The sequence below is a fragment of the Rhopalosiphum maidis genome, chromosome 2, assembly GCF_003676215.2.
Source record: "Rhopalosiphum maidis isolate BTI-1 chromosome 2, ASM367621v3, whole genome shotgun sequence".
In the NCBI taxonomy this organism is placed as follows: Eukaryota; Metazoa; Arthropoda; class Insecta; order Hemiptera; family Aphididae; genus Rhopalosiphum; species Rhopalosiphum maidis.
This window is the reverse complement of record NC_040878.1, coordinates 53291504-53313716: the sequence shown is the minus strand read 5'-3', so window position 1 is coordinate 53313716 and position 22213 is coordinate 53291504. Positions and strand designations below refer to the sequence as shown.

The following is a 22213-nucleotide window of genomic DNA, read 5'->3' as shown; positions in this document are numbered from 1 at the left end:
ATTAATTAAAAAATATAAAACAATAATGTATTTACGAGTACTATTTTAATTTTTAGCACACTTCTGTACTTTCCTAAAATCACTTATGGCAATAGTTGTTATCATGAATGTACTACATTCAATTAAAAAAAAAAAAATGTCATGATATTTATCGGGCCGTTAAAAAATAATTGTAATTTACATTATGAAATTAATTATCAAACAATAAAAATATTATCTTGAGATTTTAAAACTGAAGACACAGTCTAATAAAAGTAACACGGTGAATTATTTTCAGACTTTATCTAAAAACTATTTATGACAATATGATATTTTTTTAATCATGTAAAAAGCTTTTTTGTTTACAAGTTATATGATATATGTATAGAGAGAGAAATATAATAATTTTATAAAATTAATTTAACCATCATTTTTCAATATTATATCCATAACATTAACTCCAGATTTTAGTTACTGTATTTTTTTTATACATTTTAATCAATCAACAAATTCATCATCATGATATAATAGGTATTATTTTTTCTTTTTCATCTTATTATTCACTAAAATATATTAATTAGGGCTGAGGAATAGGATTATTGTTGATTGGAATATTTTTTTGTCTTGCTTTGCCTTTTATGATAAAATTGATATTTTTTATTTACAAATTTTGAATCTTCTAAGTCTAATACATTATATTACTGCATAGTTCAAGAATAAACATGAAAAATTAATGTCTTGTTCAATCTTTTATCACAATTAATAGATTACTTGTTAACTTTTGAAATTTTGAAAATCGTTTCTTAACTTACCCTCACGTTGTAATACAATTATAATTTAAATTTTAAAAAACAATAGTTTTTAAAAAACAAAAAAAAAATCAAATTACTAACATAACGTACCTTTGGTTTTTTACTTAAATATATTTAATTATAAAATGCTTACCTTCACTTAATGGTAGTTAGAAAATCATTATAGTTATTTATTTTTTTTTTAATTTTAAACATATTTAAATAAAATTAAATGCATATTTTACTTTTTTTTTCACCTTATATAAATCATAGTTTAAACTTTGGTTTTCAAACTGAAGTTGTTTTTAAGCAAAGCGCTTTTAAATCAGTATTATCTAATTACAGTAAACTTATACTTCTGTACTTCCACAACTTCTATTCGATGTATTAAACATTTCTTAACTACTTCGATACAAATCTATCTAGTCTGGATTTAGTTGGTGGATGTTAAGTAGTAAAATATTATTTTTTTATAATACTATCGTATTGTGCTATATATGATAATATTTATGAAAGTAAGTACATTACAAAATATTGGATCAAATAGATTTCCTTTTTCTATTTATAACAATTCTTTTTACGCGCTTTTTATACGAATAGCAATAGTCATTTACACAAACGCTTTAGCTTTTATCTTCTCAACCGTACGACGTGCGCACTCACCTAGATAGGAATGCACGTCGAAAAGATAAGACTACAGTGGATCAGCGAACATTATGTGAAAGCTTTTGACGCGCATTGTCATGGATTTGAGTCCTTCACATACCATGCGCAATTTGTATCGTTTAACTGTCTGTGCATTTCTTATGATCGATTGAGCACACGGAAGGTCCGTGATCGTGTTAAAGTAAATCAATACGTTTTTTATAGCAATATCCGAAGCTGTACATAATTTGAGGTGAAAAAACCTGGACTGCAGCTTTCTAACGACCACATTATTAAGTTTGCTTCTCTTCGGTTTAATTGATGATACGGTGAATAGGATGCGACTCATAATATTATATCCGAGACAACCACTAGCCCCGAGAACAAAAATAAAAAACTGTAATAATGAATGCATAATTTCTTTAAAACTGTCAAATAACGGTTGTAGCAGCATTATGGCTATCTATGACACATAGAAAAAAAACTTTATTATACAATAACTACATTTTGCTTTTTAGGTTCTATATATATATAAATATATAATTTATTTTACACTCACGGGAAAAGCTCTTTTTTATTTGTATTTATAATATTATATAGTCTCCTAAATATATGATTGTTCCAATGCGATAATATCAATGACAACAGTTGCGATGCGTTTGTGTTCGCAGAGCAAGGACATCGAAGACCCAATGCCTGTGCGTGATTGCATTAATCTGGATCGCTGGCTTGGCGCTAAGTTCACCGATGGCGTATGCTCAGCGGGTAGTTTTTGTGTCCGAAGACTGGCCGTTTTGCCTGAACGTCAATCTGTCAAACAACGTGATGCTCGTGTATAGGGCACTACTAGTGGTCGTACAATACGTCATACCGCTTTCGATCATGACTTGGGCCTATTCGGGGATAGGATTCGCGCTGTGGGGTTCGTCGGCTCCCGGAAACGCACAGTCACAAAGAGACTTGAATCTGATGAGAAATAAAAAGCGGGTAAGTCACCATTGTATTATTAGCAATATTATTGTGGTTTTTATTATAGTTGATATATAATAACAGTCACTGCGGTGTAAACCAGTTATTACGTATAAATAATGATGAACATGATATGTATATATATTATATTTGTGCATAGAAATATTATATTATATACTTCAAATAAAACTTCATAATTCCATAGAACCGAATGATGAGTTTCCAAAAATGAATTTTTTTTTATCAATTCATATATAGCTGTCACCGTGATCAAAGTATGATATAATTTTATCATCAAATTGTCATTTACAATATTAATTGATTTATTTCTAAATTGTAAAACGTTTACCTACGACTGATTAGTAATTACTGTAGATATTGGTGAATTCGGCTTTCAAACATTTAAGCCCGAATTAATAAGGATCGCTTAACGTTTTCCCTTTTCACTATTCTTTAAACTAACTACATTTTCTAAAACCAAATACTGTATGACTACAATTAAAAATAAAATAAATTTTCCAATACTCTTTATATAGTTTTATTTTATTAGTAAAACATAATATTATTATTTTATATTTTTTAAGCAAAACTCTATTGTGTAACATAGAACCGTACAGATAGTTATAATAATTGTTGTATTTTTGTTAATTTAAAATACATTATTGATATAACAAAAATGTTTAAAATTATTTTAATTTCACTGTTAAATATATTTGAGATAGACATTTAACTTTTTTTTATTATAATAATAACATAAATCCACAAAAAAAACAAATCTGAAGATTTTTAATAATTTTTTTTAATTCTGTAAATACTCGATGGGTATTTTTGAAATTATTTAAAGTACAAAAATAAGTCTGTAAAATGTCCTAATATAATTTTTATAATGTTATTTGATTTTTACAATTACATGGATACTATTTGAATTAACGTTTTAAGTTTAACCAAAGTCTTACAAAAATATTATTAAAATGTTTTATTATTCAAATAGATTAATATTTACATAAAAAATGATTCAAACAATTTGAAAATATTATTATTCGAAAAAAAAAATAATCAGAATAGTTTCAAATATAACGCTAGTACAAAATACAAATGTATTATGAAATGATTTATATTCATTTTAATATTAGTATATCTGGTGATTATTTTATTAAAACCATTCATTATTTCTAAAAGTATTAAAGTTTTTGAACTATGATAAAAATAAGTCCAATAATTTTTTATTCGAATTATCATAATTGAAAATTATTCAAATAGTCATTGTTAAAAATTATTTGAATAAATTATTATTTCACTATTGTCACTATTGTTATAAGTAAAATTTCATTCGAATGACGAGATTAAAAACTGAGCAGAACTATATTATATCAAATTTTTACGTATTTGATATTATTATAAACTTTTAAAAGCGTAGGACATATTTTATTTTTAAACAGCGTAGTATAAGCTGTGAAAGCTGAGAGCATTTATGCGTAATAACAGCTGGGTTGGCACTTTAAATAATATAAGCACCGTTTATTATATATAGTATACTATAACATAAATTCATAAATGTACGTTACGTTCTTCATAATTAAATACAAATTATCAAAAATGTTAAGTTCAGAAAAATTGACTTATTGTATGGGTGACTAATCCAATTATCCGTTTAATATAATATTATTGAATATTGCGGTTTGCGTTATTTTTGAATTTCCTATAAAACTCTATTTTGTTACAATATTTGAATATTTTCCGTTTCACGCTGTTATTTATTTTTATTGGGTCGATTTTTCGAATGTGTAATCTTACAATTTCAATTGGCGCTGAAAAAAAATGATTTTTACCTTGTGACCCATACCTACCCTAGGTGGTTTTGTATATCGAAACGGGAGACGTTATCAATTTAAACTATCCAACTCATAGGGTAAAAATGATTTTTTTTCATCGACGTCCTATAGATGCCTGGTTCGAATCTTTTACATATATTCCTAACATGTTAAAACGTTTGCAATTTTGTTTTCTAAGGATTATCCTATATCTACACTTTCTATTATTGTTCACGTATGCGTTGTAAATTTGTAAATATACCAATTTACAATTTATAATCTGGTTTTAAATGGATTTTATTTTTTTATAGTCATAACTCATGGGTTCACATTTTTTAAATAACTATTATAATATATTATACTTCTTGTCCTGATTTTTTTCTCCTTAAACTTATGGTATACGTTCATAATTCATTCTAAATCGTAGATAAAATTAAGTTTCCGCTTTTATCTCCACGCTTACATCGACTTTTAAACGGTGACTAGAAATACCATCCACATGACTAACTTAATTCTCGTAAACATCCCTTTCCTATGTCTTCCAACACGAAAACCACATAATAGATTATGCACACTTACACGCACACAATCAATTATAAATTATAATAACTTTATTATATAATAATATATAGGTAATACATAATATAATTATTATATTTTATAACCACATCAAGTTAAAATTCAATGATATTAAATTTGACACGATTATTTTTTCAAGGTCATAAAAATGCTTATCATCGTCGTCGCACTATTCACGTTATGCTGGTTACCCCTGCAAACGTACAATATATTACAACACATATTTCCTCAAATAAACGAGTGAGTATTGTATTATTATTATAATGTTAAAGTTTTTTTAGTAATTTAATTTTTTTTTTTATCAAGACTGTGCATTTGATAAATAATAATAGAATATTTTATTGTCAATTTTATTTTAGGTATCCTTATATCAACATAATTTGGTTCTGTTTCGATTGGTTCGCCATGAGCAATAGCTGTTACAATCCATTTATTTATTCAATATACAACGTGAGTACAGAACACTTAAGTTTAATAGATAAAAACTTTTTTCCATCTAGTAGTATAATTATAATCATATTTTATTTGTAAATCGTAACCAAAAGTGTAAATCTAAACTGTGATTATAAATTAAAAATTTTCTGTCATATAATACTTTGACGATATAATATTGACACATATCAGACCCTTTTCTGTGTGGATTCTCGCGCGAATTATTAATACAAATTATCGGATTATATATAGATATAATACATAGAATACGTATTATCTATAATGTAGTTTATACGTAGCCACTTAACAGTCAGTAAATAACGTTTTATAATAATGACTTTTTTAAAGAGAACTTAAAAACAAATTTAAGAAAATTAAAATATAAGTTTATATTTTATAAACTACTTTTATTTTTTATATTTTAATGAAATCTACGGATATGCCCAAAGACAAGACCACTGTTCGTTATTTTTTTAACAATGGAAATTTTTCCAAAACATATTGTTGTAAAAACCAGCAATTTGTGTTTATCTTAAAGTTGATATTCTTAACCAAAGTATTTTGTGTTTATTTTAATAAAAAATAAACGTTATAATAATAATATAATAGCTATTAAAAGACAATTATTTTATAATTAATTCTTCGCTTAACAGGCAAGTTTATACTTTATAGTTTATATGAAATAATTTCTTATGCATTATAGCTGTTTTACCAACGCCATTATTTTTTTATATAAATATAACCCTTACATCAAGAGCTTGTAAAAATCATTAAAAGGTAATAAAACTTTAAATTTGTTAAGAATTCTGTACATTTTTTGTCAGTCATTTTTCCTTATTTTTTTTATTTACCTAACTTTTAGTTATTATAGTAATACATCAGTATTACAGATTAAAATTACCATTATTTAAAATATATTCAAAATTTAAAATTTAATATAAATGTCTTTTTATAATGTATCAGAATTTATACAAATAATAAAATCACTGGTATTCTACTCTGCAATTAAATGTTTGCCAAATACGAACTATTTAACGAAATAACGATTATACATTTTTCGAGTTTATCTTTCTCTAAAACATCAATAATCAGATAATACACACAGATGTACCTGTCCCATAAATTATATAAAAAATTACAATAAATAATTTCACAATAAGTAAAACCGTTAATTTAACCATAAGAAAATCACATTTTCACACCATAATAGAAGAGATCTTTACTGGTTACTAAAATACATTATCATGGATAATATATCATATAACAACTCTTATTACTATGTTTTTTTATAGAAGTGGATGAAAAAATTATTTTTTCCTAGCAAATATTTTGTCATACATTATTGTATTTTAAAACTAATTTTTATTTGAAATTTTAAAACTTTTTTAAAATATTTTTAGTGAATGTTTCTTAATTATCATTATGATGGTAAAATTAATATTCACTTATACATTTACCTGTTTAGGTTTCCACTTATACAAATAGTAATACTTTCAGTAGAAAAAACTATGTATTAAAAATTTAATGAATGTTAGTTTGAGTGCACGTGATGTTTAAATCGTGGTTTACTTTTATTTCAATGAATCAATCGATCAGGTTTCAGAACGTAGTTTTGAACGAGAAATATTTCGACAAATTTGAATTTTTTAACAAAAATGTTTAGTTTAAACAGAAAATCAATTAGTTTAAACTGATGAAAGTATCAAAATTTGCATCAACAATAAAATTATATAACGCCTATACAAGTAGTAAGAAAAATAAAAAGTAATCGAAAAATTTCGGATTCTCCTGTTTTCGCGCAATTACGATGAAGAATTCGATTATAAATTATAGTATTCTAGGTTTTAGAAAATCGGAATTATTATTGGTGACATCATATCAATCGGTCGCGTAGACGATAACATAATATAAAATATTTTACCCCGTAAAACGATCGCTAGTAATAATACGTTACCGCACGACACAGTGCGGTCGGTCGGGCACGGTAAACTGTGAACAAAAAAAAAAAAAAAAAAATGAACAATTTATCTATACCGAACACAATGCTGAGCTTTACGCCGACGATAATTATTATTCGCAGGAAAAGTTCAAACAAGAGTTCAAAATGCGGTTAGACTTCATGGCGGGTAAGAGGCGGCTGACCAGAGATCTGAGCGCGTTTTCCAGCGGCCGTTTCGAGTGGCGCACCAATCACGTGAACACGCACGAACGAAACCTGAAGCATAGCTCGATCGTCACCAACGACACGCCACTGATACTCACGCCCGACGCGTGATCGAACGATTGACCGATTGAAGGGCTGCGGCCTCGTGAGACGTTATCAATTTAATATTTATTTTGGTGCAATTTTTATCGCTGCGGTGTCGATATAAAATATGATTTTTGATTGTCTTCACACGCAAAATAATATTATATTGAAACATAATATATCTTGGCTGGAAGAGCACCCGTTATCGTTCTAGAAAACCAATTTATCGCATCATCACTTTGTTTTCTTACTCCTACTACAATATATTTCTTTCTACATGCTATAAAATTGTTTAAATGAATGTTTATATAAACACATATAATATTAAAATATGTAATATAAGACTCATAAATTATAACATAATATTATTAATGATTTATGACATCGATACTAAATCGATCCCGATTGGTTTTTCAACTGAATATTGTTCATTGAATGTATTTGTATATGTTATTATTTATTATAATATATAAGTATGTCTACTATATCAATTCCAATCATTATTATTTGTGTTTAATATTTCATAAAATATTCTAATTTTCACAACATAATGTTTCGTCACATATTTTCCACGACCAAAATGTTTTTCTATAATAACTAATTGATAAAAAATTATGCGAACCCATACGAAATCGGTTTGCTACATCTACTTTAATACGTTGTTTCTTAGTTCTCAACTAGGATTTTAGAAGAAAAAAAATGTTCCTTAGTTCATTGGTCTTGTTACGCATGTACAATTTTGTATCAAAACTGTAACAATTAAATACATAATATATATGAATATAATATTATTATTGGTAATCACGTGTTATACATTTGTATTATGTATTTTTTTATGATTATTTGTTAGATAACAATATAATCAGTATACCTATACACAATTTGATTATCAAAAACTAAATAAAGAATTGTTTTTGTATAATAGCGTTTACATCATACAAATCTTATTCAAAATATGAAAACATTGATAACAACAAAGAATTTATTTATGAAATTCAAAATTTCATTAATGAAACTTTAAGTGGAGAGTTTTTCAGTTTTTTCTATTCATTAAAAAAGTAAACAATGGACAATAAAATACCCAACGTCATGGATAAAGTAAGTATTATCTTTGATAGATTAAAAATTTCAGTAATATTATAATAAATAAAATAATAATAATAATTTTATTTTTTTATTCGATTAAACATTTTAAAAAAGATTAATAAAATCTTTTATAATTATTTTATGAAGTACACAACTTTTTCAGTTTGTACTTAAGTTTTATTTTTGTAACAGGTATATATGGTATTTTTTGTATTAATTATAGTCATTATATTAGACAACTTTACCGATTAATTTAATTACCTATTATAAATTATAAAATAATAACAACAAATTTATTTTCTATGATAAATTTATGAATTGTATTTTTAAAATTATATTAACAATAATAATTGCAGTGGGTAACATAAAATCCAATGTTGCGCTAAATATAAATATACGAAAAAAATAATAATTTTAATATTAATATGATAAAAAAAATGATAGGTAATCAGTAATCATAGATGTATGACAAAAAATAACGTTTTGCCTTACAAAAATTAATAATATGTATATTAACTAATTCCCCCTTAACAATAGTTAAAATACTAAAATACCTCAACTTTAAACGCTAAACAATTAATCATAATATTGTATGAATAAAATAAAAAAAATCGATACATTAAATTTAAATTAATATAAACAAAATTAAAAAATAACCATTTTGATTTCTTGTACAGTGACGCTGGGGTTTTACATTAAATAACCAAATCACATACAACTTATGAAACAGTTTAAAAATAATTTTATGTAAATAAGTATACTTATCATATTTAAGGTTAATTTAATTTAGTATAAGTGATGACTATCTTTTTGTTAAGCGGGCCACTTTATTTACCAATTTTCTTTTGAGCGGGCCATTAAGTATAAAATACTAATAATCACCATTACCTTTATGGGAAAATTATATTGGATTGGTTTTTTTTATCTTTTATAGACTATTAAGAATAAGATTTTAAGAATACAATTTAGATATACTTTGATAAAAAATTAAGTTATATAGTTACTTAATTTGATCAGTATGCTTTTAATATTTCCCATCAGTGAGGTGATATTATACTGTACAATTTCTATATTGTATTTTATAAATTTGTATTGGCCTACTTGTGGGTGACCCATGAGTTGCGCATCATTGGTACTAGTATAAGTGTTAATAAAATAATGTTGTTATTTTAAATTTTGAGTGAAAATAGTTAACATATATTTTATATCACTGAAACAATTTTGAATTATTATTTAAAATTGACAATAAATTTGATATTTTATTGATTAAGTAAATTCTTAATTCTTAACGTAATAAGTATTTTGAGTAAAAACTATTTTGAAATTCTAACCGTTTTTTAAAATGTATGAATAAATAGTAAGCGTGTTTTTAGTACAATAACTCGATTTACTGTAAAACGTTAACGTATCGTGAAAAGTTAGATTTTAATATTTATTTATTTATTAGAAAGAGACAACTTTATGATGGTAAAGTTTTATTTTGATCAAAAAAAACTTTACAAATCTTGTGATTACAATTTCTGAGTATTTTTAAATGTATTTATCTGGAGTTATTTAATATTAATTAAAAATGAGAGATAAATATACGATCTAAATAAAGATTTCTTCTTTCAAATAAAAAAGACGACTATTCCACGCGATGTGATTGGTTTTCTCTGTAAAGTAATTTTTAAACATTGAAATGGTTTAATTTTATTTTCCAGTACGGTTAATGGTATTGTCGCAGCATAAAACAACTAGAAATATTTTTGAATGAATAATTAATAGCCAGTTCTTTTAAATAAAATGAAATAATAAAATCCTATTTATCTATGCTTTAATTTATTACTGTTTTCCGAATGCGAGGATTTATTATAACTCAATTTTACGATATACATGTAACACGTTTGCTTAGTGGCACATTCGACTTATACATATCTCATCAAAGAATATTTTACCACTTTTTTATATAGGTAAGTAAAGCAAATATTAATAAATTTGTTCAAGAACTTAAAGGAAAATTTCAATATATAAACTTATTTTTGTACTAAAAACTATTATATATATTTTTTTGTTTTATTATCATTATAGTTTTACTTTTGCCATATATCTAAGTTATAAACCTCTTTCCTAGAAACGAATCCAAGTAAATCAAGAGACGAGAGTGCTTTATCATAAGCTTTTAGTTTTAATCCTCTTATTACGGACATAATATTTAAATATAAAAGAAGAAAATCCTATTACTTTTTGAATTGTGTATGAACTCAATACCTGAAAACACCATATAACATAGTGCATAGGAGATATTAAGTTGTTTTATTATTATAATTTTTTATTGTTTTCCTTTTTTAAGTCTATCATACTTAAAGGTTTATAAACCAAAAAGGTTACTTGAAAGAATCACAAATTTCGGAGCAAGTAAATAATATAATCACAGTAATAATATTTACATTTTTAGGTAATTTAAGTAAAATAAAAATATATACATATATATTTTGATTGTATAGTTATTGAATCACAGCACTTTTACATGGCAACTCACATTATTGAGTTCACGTCTAATTGATACTTATTGCTTATCACATTATTACCGTAGCCTTTTCCATCTATAAAAAAAAAAAATAAAAGAGAAAATATTAAAAACAAATAAACACCTATTTCATATCACAAATATCTGTTATAAATAAATAAAAATTTCAAAATTTACTTTTTATAAGAACAACATAAAAGGCATATGGAGAAAATCGATACGATTCCAATGAACAATGCAATACCCAACACCGATATCTGTACCCACGTAACAGCTGACTTGACTTGTTTTGGGGAACATCGCTAAGCAGAATAAAAATCCAGTAAAATATTTATTTTATTTTCTCGGGAAAAAAATAGTATCCCTTACTTCAATGTTTTTAACTTCGTATTGTTTGTACACATTCTTCAACTCGTGATTGCTGGGGTCTTCGAGTAACGATATAGTATCTTTTGGATTGTAATTATTTGGGCCCACTAGTTGAAAACACGAACCTGTGCTACTAAAATCCAGACTTCCGTCATTTTTTGAATAAAACTGGGTATCGTACAAATTTAAGCTAGCTTGAGGTATCCCTAATGATTTTTCGACATCTTCTTTGAATTTTTTAATGTAATGACCTACTATATTTGGGGGTCTTGTGAACACAAACTTCAACAATCCACGGTCTTTAACAATAAACACCTAAAAAAATAAACATATGTTGATGTTAATATAGTTTTAGCTGCCGTTCAAATCAACTTTTGACGTAAAACGTGACTAACTTTAATTGTAGTATTGGAATGTCGTCCAGGCACATCGCTGTTGATCGCGGCTACAACTATGTTAAAATAACCTTCTGAATAGGATGTCATCGAAGATGTGGTTCTAATCTGACCACTTATCTGATCCAAAAAGAATGGCCAGCTCTTAATCTCTTTTGGGATTTCTAGCCTATGAGCATAAGTAAGATTTGTGATGTGATACGTGATTTGTTCTGCCAAACTATCGACATCGGTGGCTTGTATTGTAGCCACAAGTGTGTCAAGAGGAACGCTTACCCTAACGCCTAAAAATCAATATAATTTTTAAAAAAAATCAATATTTAGACATCCACTAACCGACTACTCACCTAAAGTTAAGTTTTCATCAACGAATTTTGGTAAATTATCATCGATATCAAGTATTTTGATTACCACCTGTCTCTCACTTGGATCTTGTTTGTTGTACGATTTATGCAAGCTGTATGCTTTCGTTTTATGTTTAAAACATTTTATTGTCAAAACATATTCAGATACAGATTCTCTATCAATTTCTCCACTGATTCTTATTTCGGCTACATTATTTGAAGAGTTTAAATAAAATACATTACCCTCGTTTCCATCTAAAATTAATATTGTTCAATTTATATAAGATCATTGTCATTTTATATCATTAATTAAATTAATATACCAGTTATTATATAATCAATCAGTGCATTATCTCCGATATCTGGATCATAGGCTGCCAAGGAACCAACTAAAGTACCGTGAGGCGACTCTTCTTCGACTTCCATCATTAAGGGTTTTTCTTCCTAAAATGTCAAATAGTGTTAACATGTATACAAATAATCTGCTAATACCTATAGAGAAAATCTGATTGACACTTACTATGGATCTATTAAATACAGGTTTATTATCATCGACATCGGTTATAATAACGTTGAACACTTTTGTAGACTGTTGTGGAACGCTGCCTAAATCTCTTGCAACTAATACAAGAGTATATTTATCTTGCGTTTCTCGGTCCAAAATTGACGCAGTCGTTATTAATCCCGTTTCTGAATCAATAGAAAAAATTAAAGAATCTTTTGTTTCTTCTAAAAAGCTATAATGTATCGTTCCTTCCAGTGTATTGGGATCGTCTGGATCTGTAGCCAACGCTCTGAATACTAACGACCCAATAGATGCATTCTAAAATAATAAAAATATTGTTGTTATACCGTAAATAATTGATTTAGTAGTAATATATAATAGTCATTATTCATTAGTTTACCTCAGACACATACGCGATCTCATCAGCAGTTGGATGTACAAAAGTCGGAACTCCATCATTTTCAATTATATCGCTAATGTATAGACTAAGTTTAACATCAGAAAACATTCCTGGTTCTCCATTATCTTCGGCTCTGATTTTCATTTCATACGGATCAGACCGACCTTTACCGGTTAATCTTTTAGAAGTTTTAATTTGTCCGTTCGTTGGATTTATGTAGAACAGACCTTTTTTTGAAAAGTGTAAAGGATAACTTTTTAAATAAAATTAAATTCTAAAAATGTAAAATAAATACCCTGGAGTTGCTGCTCGTCTATGAGTTTGTAATGTACCAAGCCTGCAGATCCTTCATCCGGATCATGTGCCGATACGTTTAACACACTTGTTTCGGGTACAACGTTCTCTAATACTACTGCAATGTATACTGAAGAATCAAATTCAGGTGCATTGTCGTTTATATCCTTGACATCAATATGTACCTAATAATAAATTAAAACTAAAAAATTCAAGTTTATGCTCAAAGTTATAATATATTTTATTTATATAGTCAATTACTGGCACTGAAGTCATTTTTTGGTGTGGGCCACCCTGTGGCGTATCTGATGCAAATACCATTAGTCTTAAAATTGAAGATTTTTCACGATCAATTACACCATTCCCGGAAACTTTTATCTCTCCGCTAATAGGATCAACAGTAAACAAATTTGAATTTTCACCTCCTAGGTGATACCTGACTATACCATTTTGAGACGTTGGTAAATCTTTGTCATTTGCTCTGACTGACAGAACAACAGTACCTTTCGGACTGGATTCTACGAGAGAAGTTCGATAAATCTGAAATTAGATCTTAATTAGAATAAATAATACATATTTAATTTAAAAATAAACGTGTATGATAAATAATAAAATAATCAGGTGTATATATTTTTTATACAAATAAATAAATTATCCTACATATAAATACAGTACGTTCGAATTAAATTAAAGTAAATTCATTGTAGTTATGGTCTGAAAACATACAAAATTACTAAAAACATTATATTATAATTGTTAGTAGAATATAATATAATTATTAATAAAATATAATATAAAAATGAACCAAAATAGAGGAGAAATATTGAATATTATTTAGTATTTAAAAAAAAAATTATGAGATATTATACACATTAGTTCTAATTAGGTATTTATATCTATGACTGTAAAAACTAAAATTTAAATATAACTCTAAAAATTACGACCCGTATCTCTGAATAATTATCTTATATTTTAGCTTTAACAAATACATTTTTGCCAAATACAAATTACCTGTTTTAAATTTAAATCTAAATACTATACTGGGTGATTATTGTAACAGTTATCTACTTATTCGATACCTCGAAAATCATTTATCTTTTTGAAAATATTGTTTTACATAATTTGAACAAATTATTTTAATGATTTTTTCTTGGTTTATACAGTATAAATACATTTTAATTTTATATTTTAAGTTGAATCAAATTGTAGTTTATTAATAGTAAAAAAAAAGTAGTGCTACTATGCTCATCTAATCTTTGAACTAACTTGTTTCCAAAAATGTTGTTTTTATAATAGATCTAAATTATAGAAATAAAACATTTTGAAAATATTAATACTCATTGAAAATTGAGTGATCACATTTACTTAATAACTTAGTATGATATCTACTTTTCTTCTCCGAATAAAACTTACATAAATAATGTAAATATGTACATTATGAATCGTATAAAGAAATTTGTAAAAATGTAAAATATAAAACATTTTATGCGTGGGAAGTTGCACTTAGTGGAACAAGATGTTAGTCTCGTCATTAATAATGTATAAAAACTTTTACTAAATTGCCGAAATTTATAACTCACTAAAAAATAGATTAAATATTCAATCGCAAACTTCTAAACGAAATGTTCTTAACTCACGGGATATTCAAATTCTGGACTATTGTCGTTGATATCTTGCACTTCGATCACAATGGTTTTGCTAGTTGACCGTTCACCGTCTTCAGTGGTGACTTTCACTTGAAACGTCAATGTCTGAAACGAATAACAACATAATATTAATACATTAATATGTACACACATGATGTGTAAACAATAACAAGTTCATAATCAAAAGCATGTCTTGGAGAGGCATATAAAATAAATCATTAATAAATTTCACAACCAGAAGGTTAATTAAAAATATAACTGTGGTGGTTTCTGTCACATATAGCCATTATAAAATATTAACATTCAAATGTTAGTATTAAAAGTACATGGCGATGCAGCAGCGCCACACGATCTCGTTTGGTAAAAAGGTTCACAAGAGCGTAATGTTTATTTACTTGTAAAAGATATCATTGTCACTTACCTTGTCTTCTAGCGTTTCGTAGTCCAGTCGTTCTGTAAGTATAACTTTACCAGCATAGTCCATAGCAATTTGTCGCGGTACGGCCGTGACAGCCTTGAAATCGTATAGCGACTCGTTCGTAAGCACGTCAATTGCTTTGAGCTGCACCAGTTCCGTACCAATTGGCGTTTCTTCGTCTACTTTTACGATTAACGTGGACGAGTCACCGTCGGCCGACCATCCAGCGTTGGTAAACACCGGGTTTTTATTCATGTACGGTTTCACGAAAAATGTGATTTCGACCTCGTCGTACTGTTCGTGGACGTTTTCGACGGCATTCGTGTCTACGGCTCTTATGGTCAACACGATCACCGATGCCATCTGATAACTTAACGCTGAATTCACTTTGATCTCACCGGTAAGTTTATTAATACTGAAAAAGTTGTACAAAACTATAGCGCTATAAAGTTATAACAGACATCAGTACACTATACAGTATGATATATTATGTATGTATTTTTTTTTTAACCAACACAAAGAAAAAAACCATTTTCTACGAAAAAATATTCATAAAAAGTAATGCCACGTACTAACGCACATTTGCATATTATTTTAAAATATATACATGGTGGAAGCCCACCATGTTTTTCCGTTATACTCGTAATACGTATTTTATGTTTTTATTATACCAATGACGGTATGACTTTCTAACTCGTCCTGTCAACGTATTTGTATCGTGTAAATTAATATGCGAGCAAAGTATGTACATCGTACCTATATATTTAATTATGTTGTATTTTAATTACTATATTATATTACCTGAATACATCTTTGAAATTGTATGAGCTCGTGTTTTTTAACGGCAATCCAGTTTTGTCATTAGCTTTGATTGGTTCAACGATCGCGTACTTAATCGACGCATTTTTATCCGGGTCGACGGCATTTACTTTGTACACGATTTCGCCTATTTCCGTGATTTCAGGTACGTATACTATGTAACTTACATTATGGTCGAACTTGGGAGGCTTATTATTTACGTCTGTGACGTTGACGTACACGTCGGCGTGTGCAACCTCTCTGATGGGCAACCCACTGTCCATAGCCATGACGACCAAGTGATAATATGACAATCCCGTTGAGTCCAGATCGAGTATGGCGCGTTCCGACACAGATATGGCTCCGGTTTTCTTATTGATGTGAAAATTGTCGTTACTATTGACCATGCTGTACTCTATTAGATGATCTGGTCCGTCTGGATCGGTCGCTCGAACCCTCAGTATGTCCATTGTTCTCGGAGTGTTTTCCGGTATCGTGACGGAATACGTGAGATTTTTAAACATGGGCCTCTGGTTTCCCGGCACACCAACCCTGACGTAGACATTTGTGTCCGCATGTAGAGGTGGCATACCCAGGTCCGTCGCTCTTATAACTAACTCGTATTGTCCCCGAGACGTGTGACTAGAGTTCACCGGAGAATTCAATGTCAATTCCCCGCTGATAGGATTCACCAGAACGACGCCGTCGTAGTTTGAGCTGACGACCGAATAACGAATCATGGAATTGAGACCACTGTCGGCGTCGGATGCCTAATAAATATTATGAAATATTAATACCAATCAACAATATTAACAATATATATAAACAATATAACAATATTATATTATTAGATGAAAAAAACTGATTTTACCTGAACAAAGAATTTCGGCTGAAATTCAGTACCACCTTCTCGTATAGTTCTTTTATATTCCAACGAATTGAATACTGGAGTATTATCGTTAACGTCTACAATTTCGACTAAAATAACTACGTGGGTGGAACGATTACCTCCGTCTTTCGCCTCGAGAGTGAGTGAATATGAACTCTGCTGTTCGTAGTCGACCTCTAAAAAAAAAAAACAACAACAACAGTTATTTAATTTATTCAATTATTGTAAATTTGTTTTAATTAATTTGCTATAATTAAAACGTTTGAATTCTAAATAATCTAAATTTGTTTAAAGTATTTAAATATAAAACCTTCTGACGAGTGAAAATTGTTAGTATACTTCAATGTACTAGAAAGTGCCCACATATGTATAACTGATGGCCATGTAATTGTACGTGATAATTTATAATAGTACAAGTTTATTATACCAATATTACCTACTATTAAAATGTGTTTTTAATAGTACTTCAGTCCGAAGTCGTTGACCAAAAAATTAGTAATTAATTGATGGAGACATAATATATATTTACATTTGATTTGATTTAAATTTATATACGTTTAAAAAAAAATACATTTATAAATTATAATGCATCAAAATTCAAACTTTATCAGTAATATCATTCTTAAAATCTTTTTCAGTGGTATGATAATATTGGTTTTTACATTTTACTAGGGTTCGAGACTTGTTGCACCAAAAATTAGAAAAAATGAAAAAGTTGTATACATACATTTTTCTAACTGCGTAGATATGAATACTAATTATTGTTGTGAAATTGTAATTCGATTTTATTGACACTGCTCTGCTAATTTATGTTTTTCCATTTTTAAATGTTGTGTTTCAACCAATTACCTATCAACACTTACTCCTGTTTTGCATAGTTTACAGAATAAAATAACTCGTTCAGTATAAAATATATTTTCTCTACACTCAATTGAGTATTGATTTATATGACTATTAATTGATATTTTAGGAATTTTTATACTCGTGAAATCAAATAACGTATTCATAAACATACACTGAATTATGAGGTAAGTCGATAAACAGTAACGTGGTGGAAACGTTAGTCAGGATACACGAACATCATTAAACATATTAATTTTTTCAAGATGTTATTAAGTTCCCAATCGTAATTTTGTCCAATAAAATAAATAACAACAGTCATACATATCGATAACAAGACCTTCAACTACTGATGAATATAGATAATCGTAAAATTTTACATCAAGATCAGTTATTTTAGACATTTCTTTTGAACATTAAATAACCACAATATTAGTCAACAAAATATTATGATCACGAAAAGTTAAAAATGCGAAAAATGCACTAATGTGCTATAAAATGTTCAAGTATGCTCTTTCTTTAAAATATGACAAAATATACAAAAATACGCAAATTAAAATGCTGTATTTAAATTATTTACTTCACGAAAATAATTTCCACCTTACTTACGATTCTTAGGAAAAACATGCAAATGTAAAAAGGTCCAAACCCTACTATTAAAATACGTGTAAAATTGATAACAAAAGATTTTTTTTTTTTTTAATTAAAATTATCGTAATTTTTATTAACACAAAATAACTTACTGCCAGTCAAATATATACCGCCGAATTCAGGATCACTACCAAACTTATCCATACCAAAACCTTGTAAACTGTAAGTAATTTCACCATTTATACCACTATCAATGTCGGTAGCAGTAAGATTTGCTATGCTCGTTCCAGGTACAAGATTTTCCGGTATGGAGTATGCATATGTTGTTTGAGCAAATTTTGGCAAATTATCATTAGCATCGAGTACGTTAACTTGCACGTGAGCCGCAGAAGCTTCTTTAAACCCACCCTGAAATGTATTAAAAGTATAAAAACACATATGAGTTCAAAAAATTATTAAAATAAATATTACATACAGTTAAATTATCTTGGTACATAGCAACAATATCGAATTCGACGTCAGTGACTCCTGCATCGTAATCAAACCCATCGTTGTCAACTAAACGAATGAGAACGGTTGACCTTCCCAAGGCCGTCTCGGGGATAATTTTAAACCAATTAGACACTCTGGAGTCTTGGGTCCTCATTACCAACACGTATCTTCCGTTATCTCCCAAATCTTTGTCGTTGACTATAATATTTAATCCCGGTAAAGGTGTTCCGATACCTGAAAATAATATTGAATAATTTAATAATTTTCGGTTTTAAAAAATAAATATTATTTAGTCATAATAAAAATAGGTTCCATCTTACTAATGTCCTCGGATACCGACGTCGAGAAACTCCTTTCGTTGAATTCGGGTTTTTCGTCGTCCACATCTTGAACTACTACGGTGACGATCTCGTAGCTGACGTCACCGGGTAATTCGTTGTTGATCAGCTCGGTAGCCTGTAAAACGAAATACCGTTATACGTTGTCACGTTTCATTAAGTGATATTAGTCACCTTTAATCTGAACGTATAAATACCACCGGCATCGGAAACTATTTTGTTTTCCCGGTCAATAGGATTGTCACTAGTGAATATGTAAGCAGTCCCGTTAGACTCATTATCGATGGTGAAATATCCGAGAGAATCGTCTTCTAAACTCAACACGACTGGTCTCTTGAAACCCGCGTCACCGTCTTCAGCAGTGACCTTAAGTACTTGTACGCCTGCTGGTGTATTCTCGTCGATCACGATCGAATATGGCGAGTTAGTGAAAACCGGACGTTCGTCTTGCACGTCTTTAACGACTACCGAAATATTAGCGGTGGATGATAGGGAGTTTTTAAGCCCTCCATCAGTCGCTTTCACAGTAATTTTGTACGACGACACCGTGTCGAAATCCAGTGGTCGCGCTAATCTAATAGAACCTACGTACGTACCTGTGGACACCTGTAAGCGAAATGATACGATAATAGTATAATAATTGAATAACCTAATCCAATTTTACATTTTATAAACACTTCGCGTACAACCATACACTTAAATCTATATAAAGTTTGCACATAACTTACTTTTTCGGTGAGCAAGTTGAATGTCACGCAAGGTTCGTTGTTTTGACTACACGTCATGGAAATCTCACTATTCGGTCCGATATCTTTATCGACAACAGTTATGTTGTTGTATATTATGGTGCCAACTCGCGTGTCTTCGGAAACACTAAACGAATACGGTCTCCCTAGGAACTCTGGTGCATTATCGTTCACATCGATAATTGCTATTTCTCTTCTCAGAGACACCGTATTTGCGTCGGAGTCCTTGATCGGCTCGTCTGAAAACATTGAAGTTTTAAACTATTTTTTATAATTTTTTGTTACTGGTTTTGTTATCTAGCGTCAATAGTGATGTGACATATACCAGTTACGCTGATGACGACTTCCAGTGAATCCAAAGTTTCTCGGTCCAAACGCTTGGCTAGTGTGACGACACCGGTTGATCGATCGATGTTCAGATGTTGGCCGCTCACAGTGTACGACATCCTCGAGCCCTCGGGGTCGATTGCCGACAGTTTGTAGACTGATTTTCCAACTGGGGTGTCTTCGGACAAGGAAAATCGTGCCATGTCGCCGCCTGGCAGGAATTGCGGCGGCCTGTTGTTCAACGCGCATTCTGACCAGCCGAAAACAACCAGAAACACAAATGAAATAACAAGCCGGTTATATGCCATCTGAAAACAAAATTGGAATGCGTGAAACAGGTGTAAATCTACCCACGTATTTTAAAAATATCTGGTGATAGCTGGCTTTATATTTTCCCCCTTTGTATTTAATAAAATAGACGTATGTATATAACTGTACTAGTCATATACCTAATTTATAATAATATTGAAATAATTGCAATTTCAATTTTAAAGAAATGTATTACGTAAAATCGCATTGAGTAAATCAACATACAACTATAATAACAAGCTGTAATGAGTATATGTATTCAAATTTATTTAATTCAAAAGTGCTATCGTTTATTAGTTGATCTCTTATTATGAATTCGTCTGTTAACGTTATCGTGTATATATTGTTACGGTCACAAATTCGAAGAACTACTAATATTTGCGATTTCCGAGCTGCATTTTGAAATAAACTGCTGACATTGGATTTTTACACATGTATTCAAATACGCTGATCACATTTTGACATGTATCTTTGTATTTCATACATCTAGCTTAAGACTTTATAGTTGCACACGTCAAGTCATTGCGTATACAAACAAATTGACCACGATTTATAGTACAACTTTGTAATATAAACTAACTTTGACTCTTTTTATAATAGAGTAAATAACGAGCAGTGTTTTCTTCAAACTCGGTGCCCACAATATGTGTGATATTGTTGTTTAGTGATGTATTTTAAATACGTGTTACTACAGTTTGCATGGCAATACTCGAAAAAAAAAAGGTGAATTCCCGGGACGTTTAATGCCTCAGCTACCACGCCCCCTACAAATCAGGCTACAGACATCGTGGTCGAAGGTGTTTTTATGTCGTTCCTATTGTGTTTCGAGACTCTCGGTTTCGTTAACCTCCCAACGTGTCGCTGCCGACGGGTCACGGCAAAAAAATAACTGCACTCGGCCGTTCTCACGCGCGTGAGCTCGCGTGTATACGTAATCGGAGGACGGTTATTAAAATCCGGTTTCGCGAGGCTCGGCCAAAACCTAGGTTCGTTTAGCTTGCGACGCGGTGGGTACGTGCTACACGGTTTACATAATGATACGACACAACCACGGTTCGCATGCGGTATAGCGTTAACGTCGCAACTGTCGTGATGCAACCACACCCTTCGGACATGACCACTACCCGTCCGTTTATACGCAAACCGACGAACAATGTATTGCGTTTCGCGATATCATTGCATCTATCGTCGTCTCGTTGACGTACGGCCGGATGGGCTGTGTGATCATCGCGTTCGCAAACGGTGCCTACACAAGACGAGCTTAGAAAACTTAATTCGCCGGCTGCAAACGTCTAATGTTATCGCGACGACCCATATTTTGGAAGCGAAAGGCGTGTAGGACGTAGGTACCCACGTTTCGATGATAATAATCACGAATAATCGTCCGGTGGGTGTAGGTACATGCCCGAGCTACTGTTCTAGTACCGGCCAGCCGTTTCATATATACTTACCGGCGGACGCAT

At 29.6% G+C, this 22213-nt stretch overlaps 2 protein-coding genes across 2 annotated transcripts in view; one reads left to right on the top strand and one right to left on the bottom strand.

Moving 5' to 3' along the window:
* Positions 1-7945, top strand: part of LOC113552319 (tachykinin-like peptides receptor 99D) — a 50052-nt gene extending 42107 nt beyond the window's left edge. Inside the window, exons 4-7 of the mRNA XM_026955141.1 lie at positions 2087-2402; positions 4914-5014; positions 5134-5224; positions 7287-7945. Coding sequence (XP_026810942.1) covers positions 2087-2402; positions 4914-5014; positions 5134-5224; positions 7287-7481 — 703 coding nt within the window. The 3' untranslated portion in view covers positions 7482-7945. The remainder of the gene's footprint in view (positions 1-2086; positions 2403-4913; positions 5015-5133; positions 5225-7286) is intronic.
* A 1105-nt stretch (positions 7946-9050) lies between these two features.
* Positions 9051-22213, bottom strand: LOC113551691 (protocadherin-like wing polarity protein stan). The gene is made up of 21 exons (XM_026954087.1): positions 22202-22213; positions 20440-20749; positions 20097-20353; positions 19543-19974; positions 19351-19486; positions 19014-19264; positions 18691-18946; positions 17090-17283; positions 16222-16988; positions 15424-15835; positions 14994-15107; positions 13618-13896; positions 13358-13541; positions 13063-13289; positions 12678-12980; positions 12481-12601; positions 12161-12412; positions 11814-12097; positions 11419-11733; positions 11227-11351; positions 9051-11125 (listed from the first exon to the last, which is right to left on the bottom strand). The coding sequence occupies exons 1-21, from the start codon at positions 22211-22213 to the stop codon at positions 11107-11109; spliced, it is 5250 nt and encodes a 1749-aa protein (XP_026809888.1). The 3' UTR covers positions 9051-11106.

Coding starts and splice junctions, on each gene's coding strand:
- LOC113551691 (XM_026954087.1), bottom strand. Junction 12,602..12,677: donor CTGTATTTAATAGATCCATA/GTAAGTGTCAAT, acceptor TTGACATTTTAG/GAAGAAAAACCCTTAATGAT. Junction 11,734..11,813: donor ATTCCAATACTACAATTAAA/GTTAGTCACGTT, acceptor TTATTTTTTTAG/GTGTTTATTGTTAAAGACCG.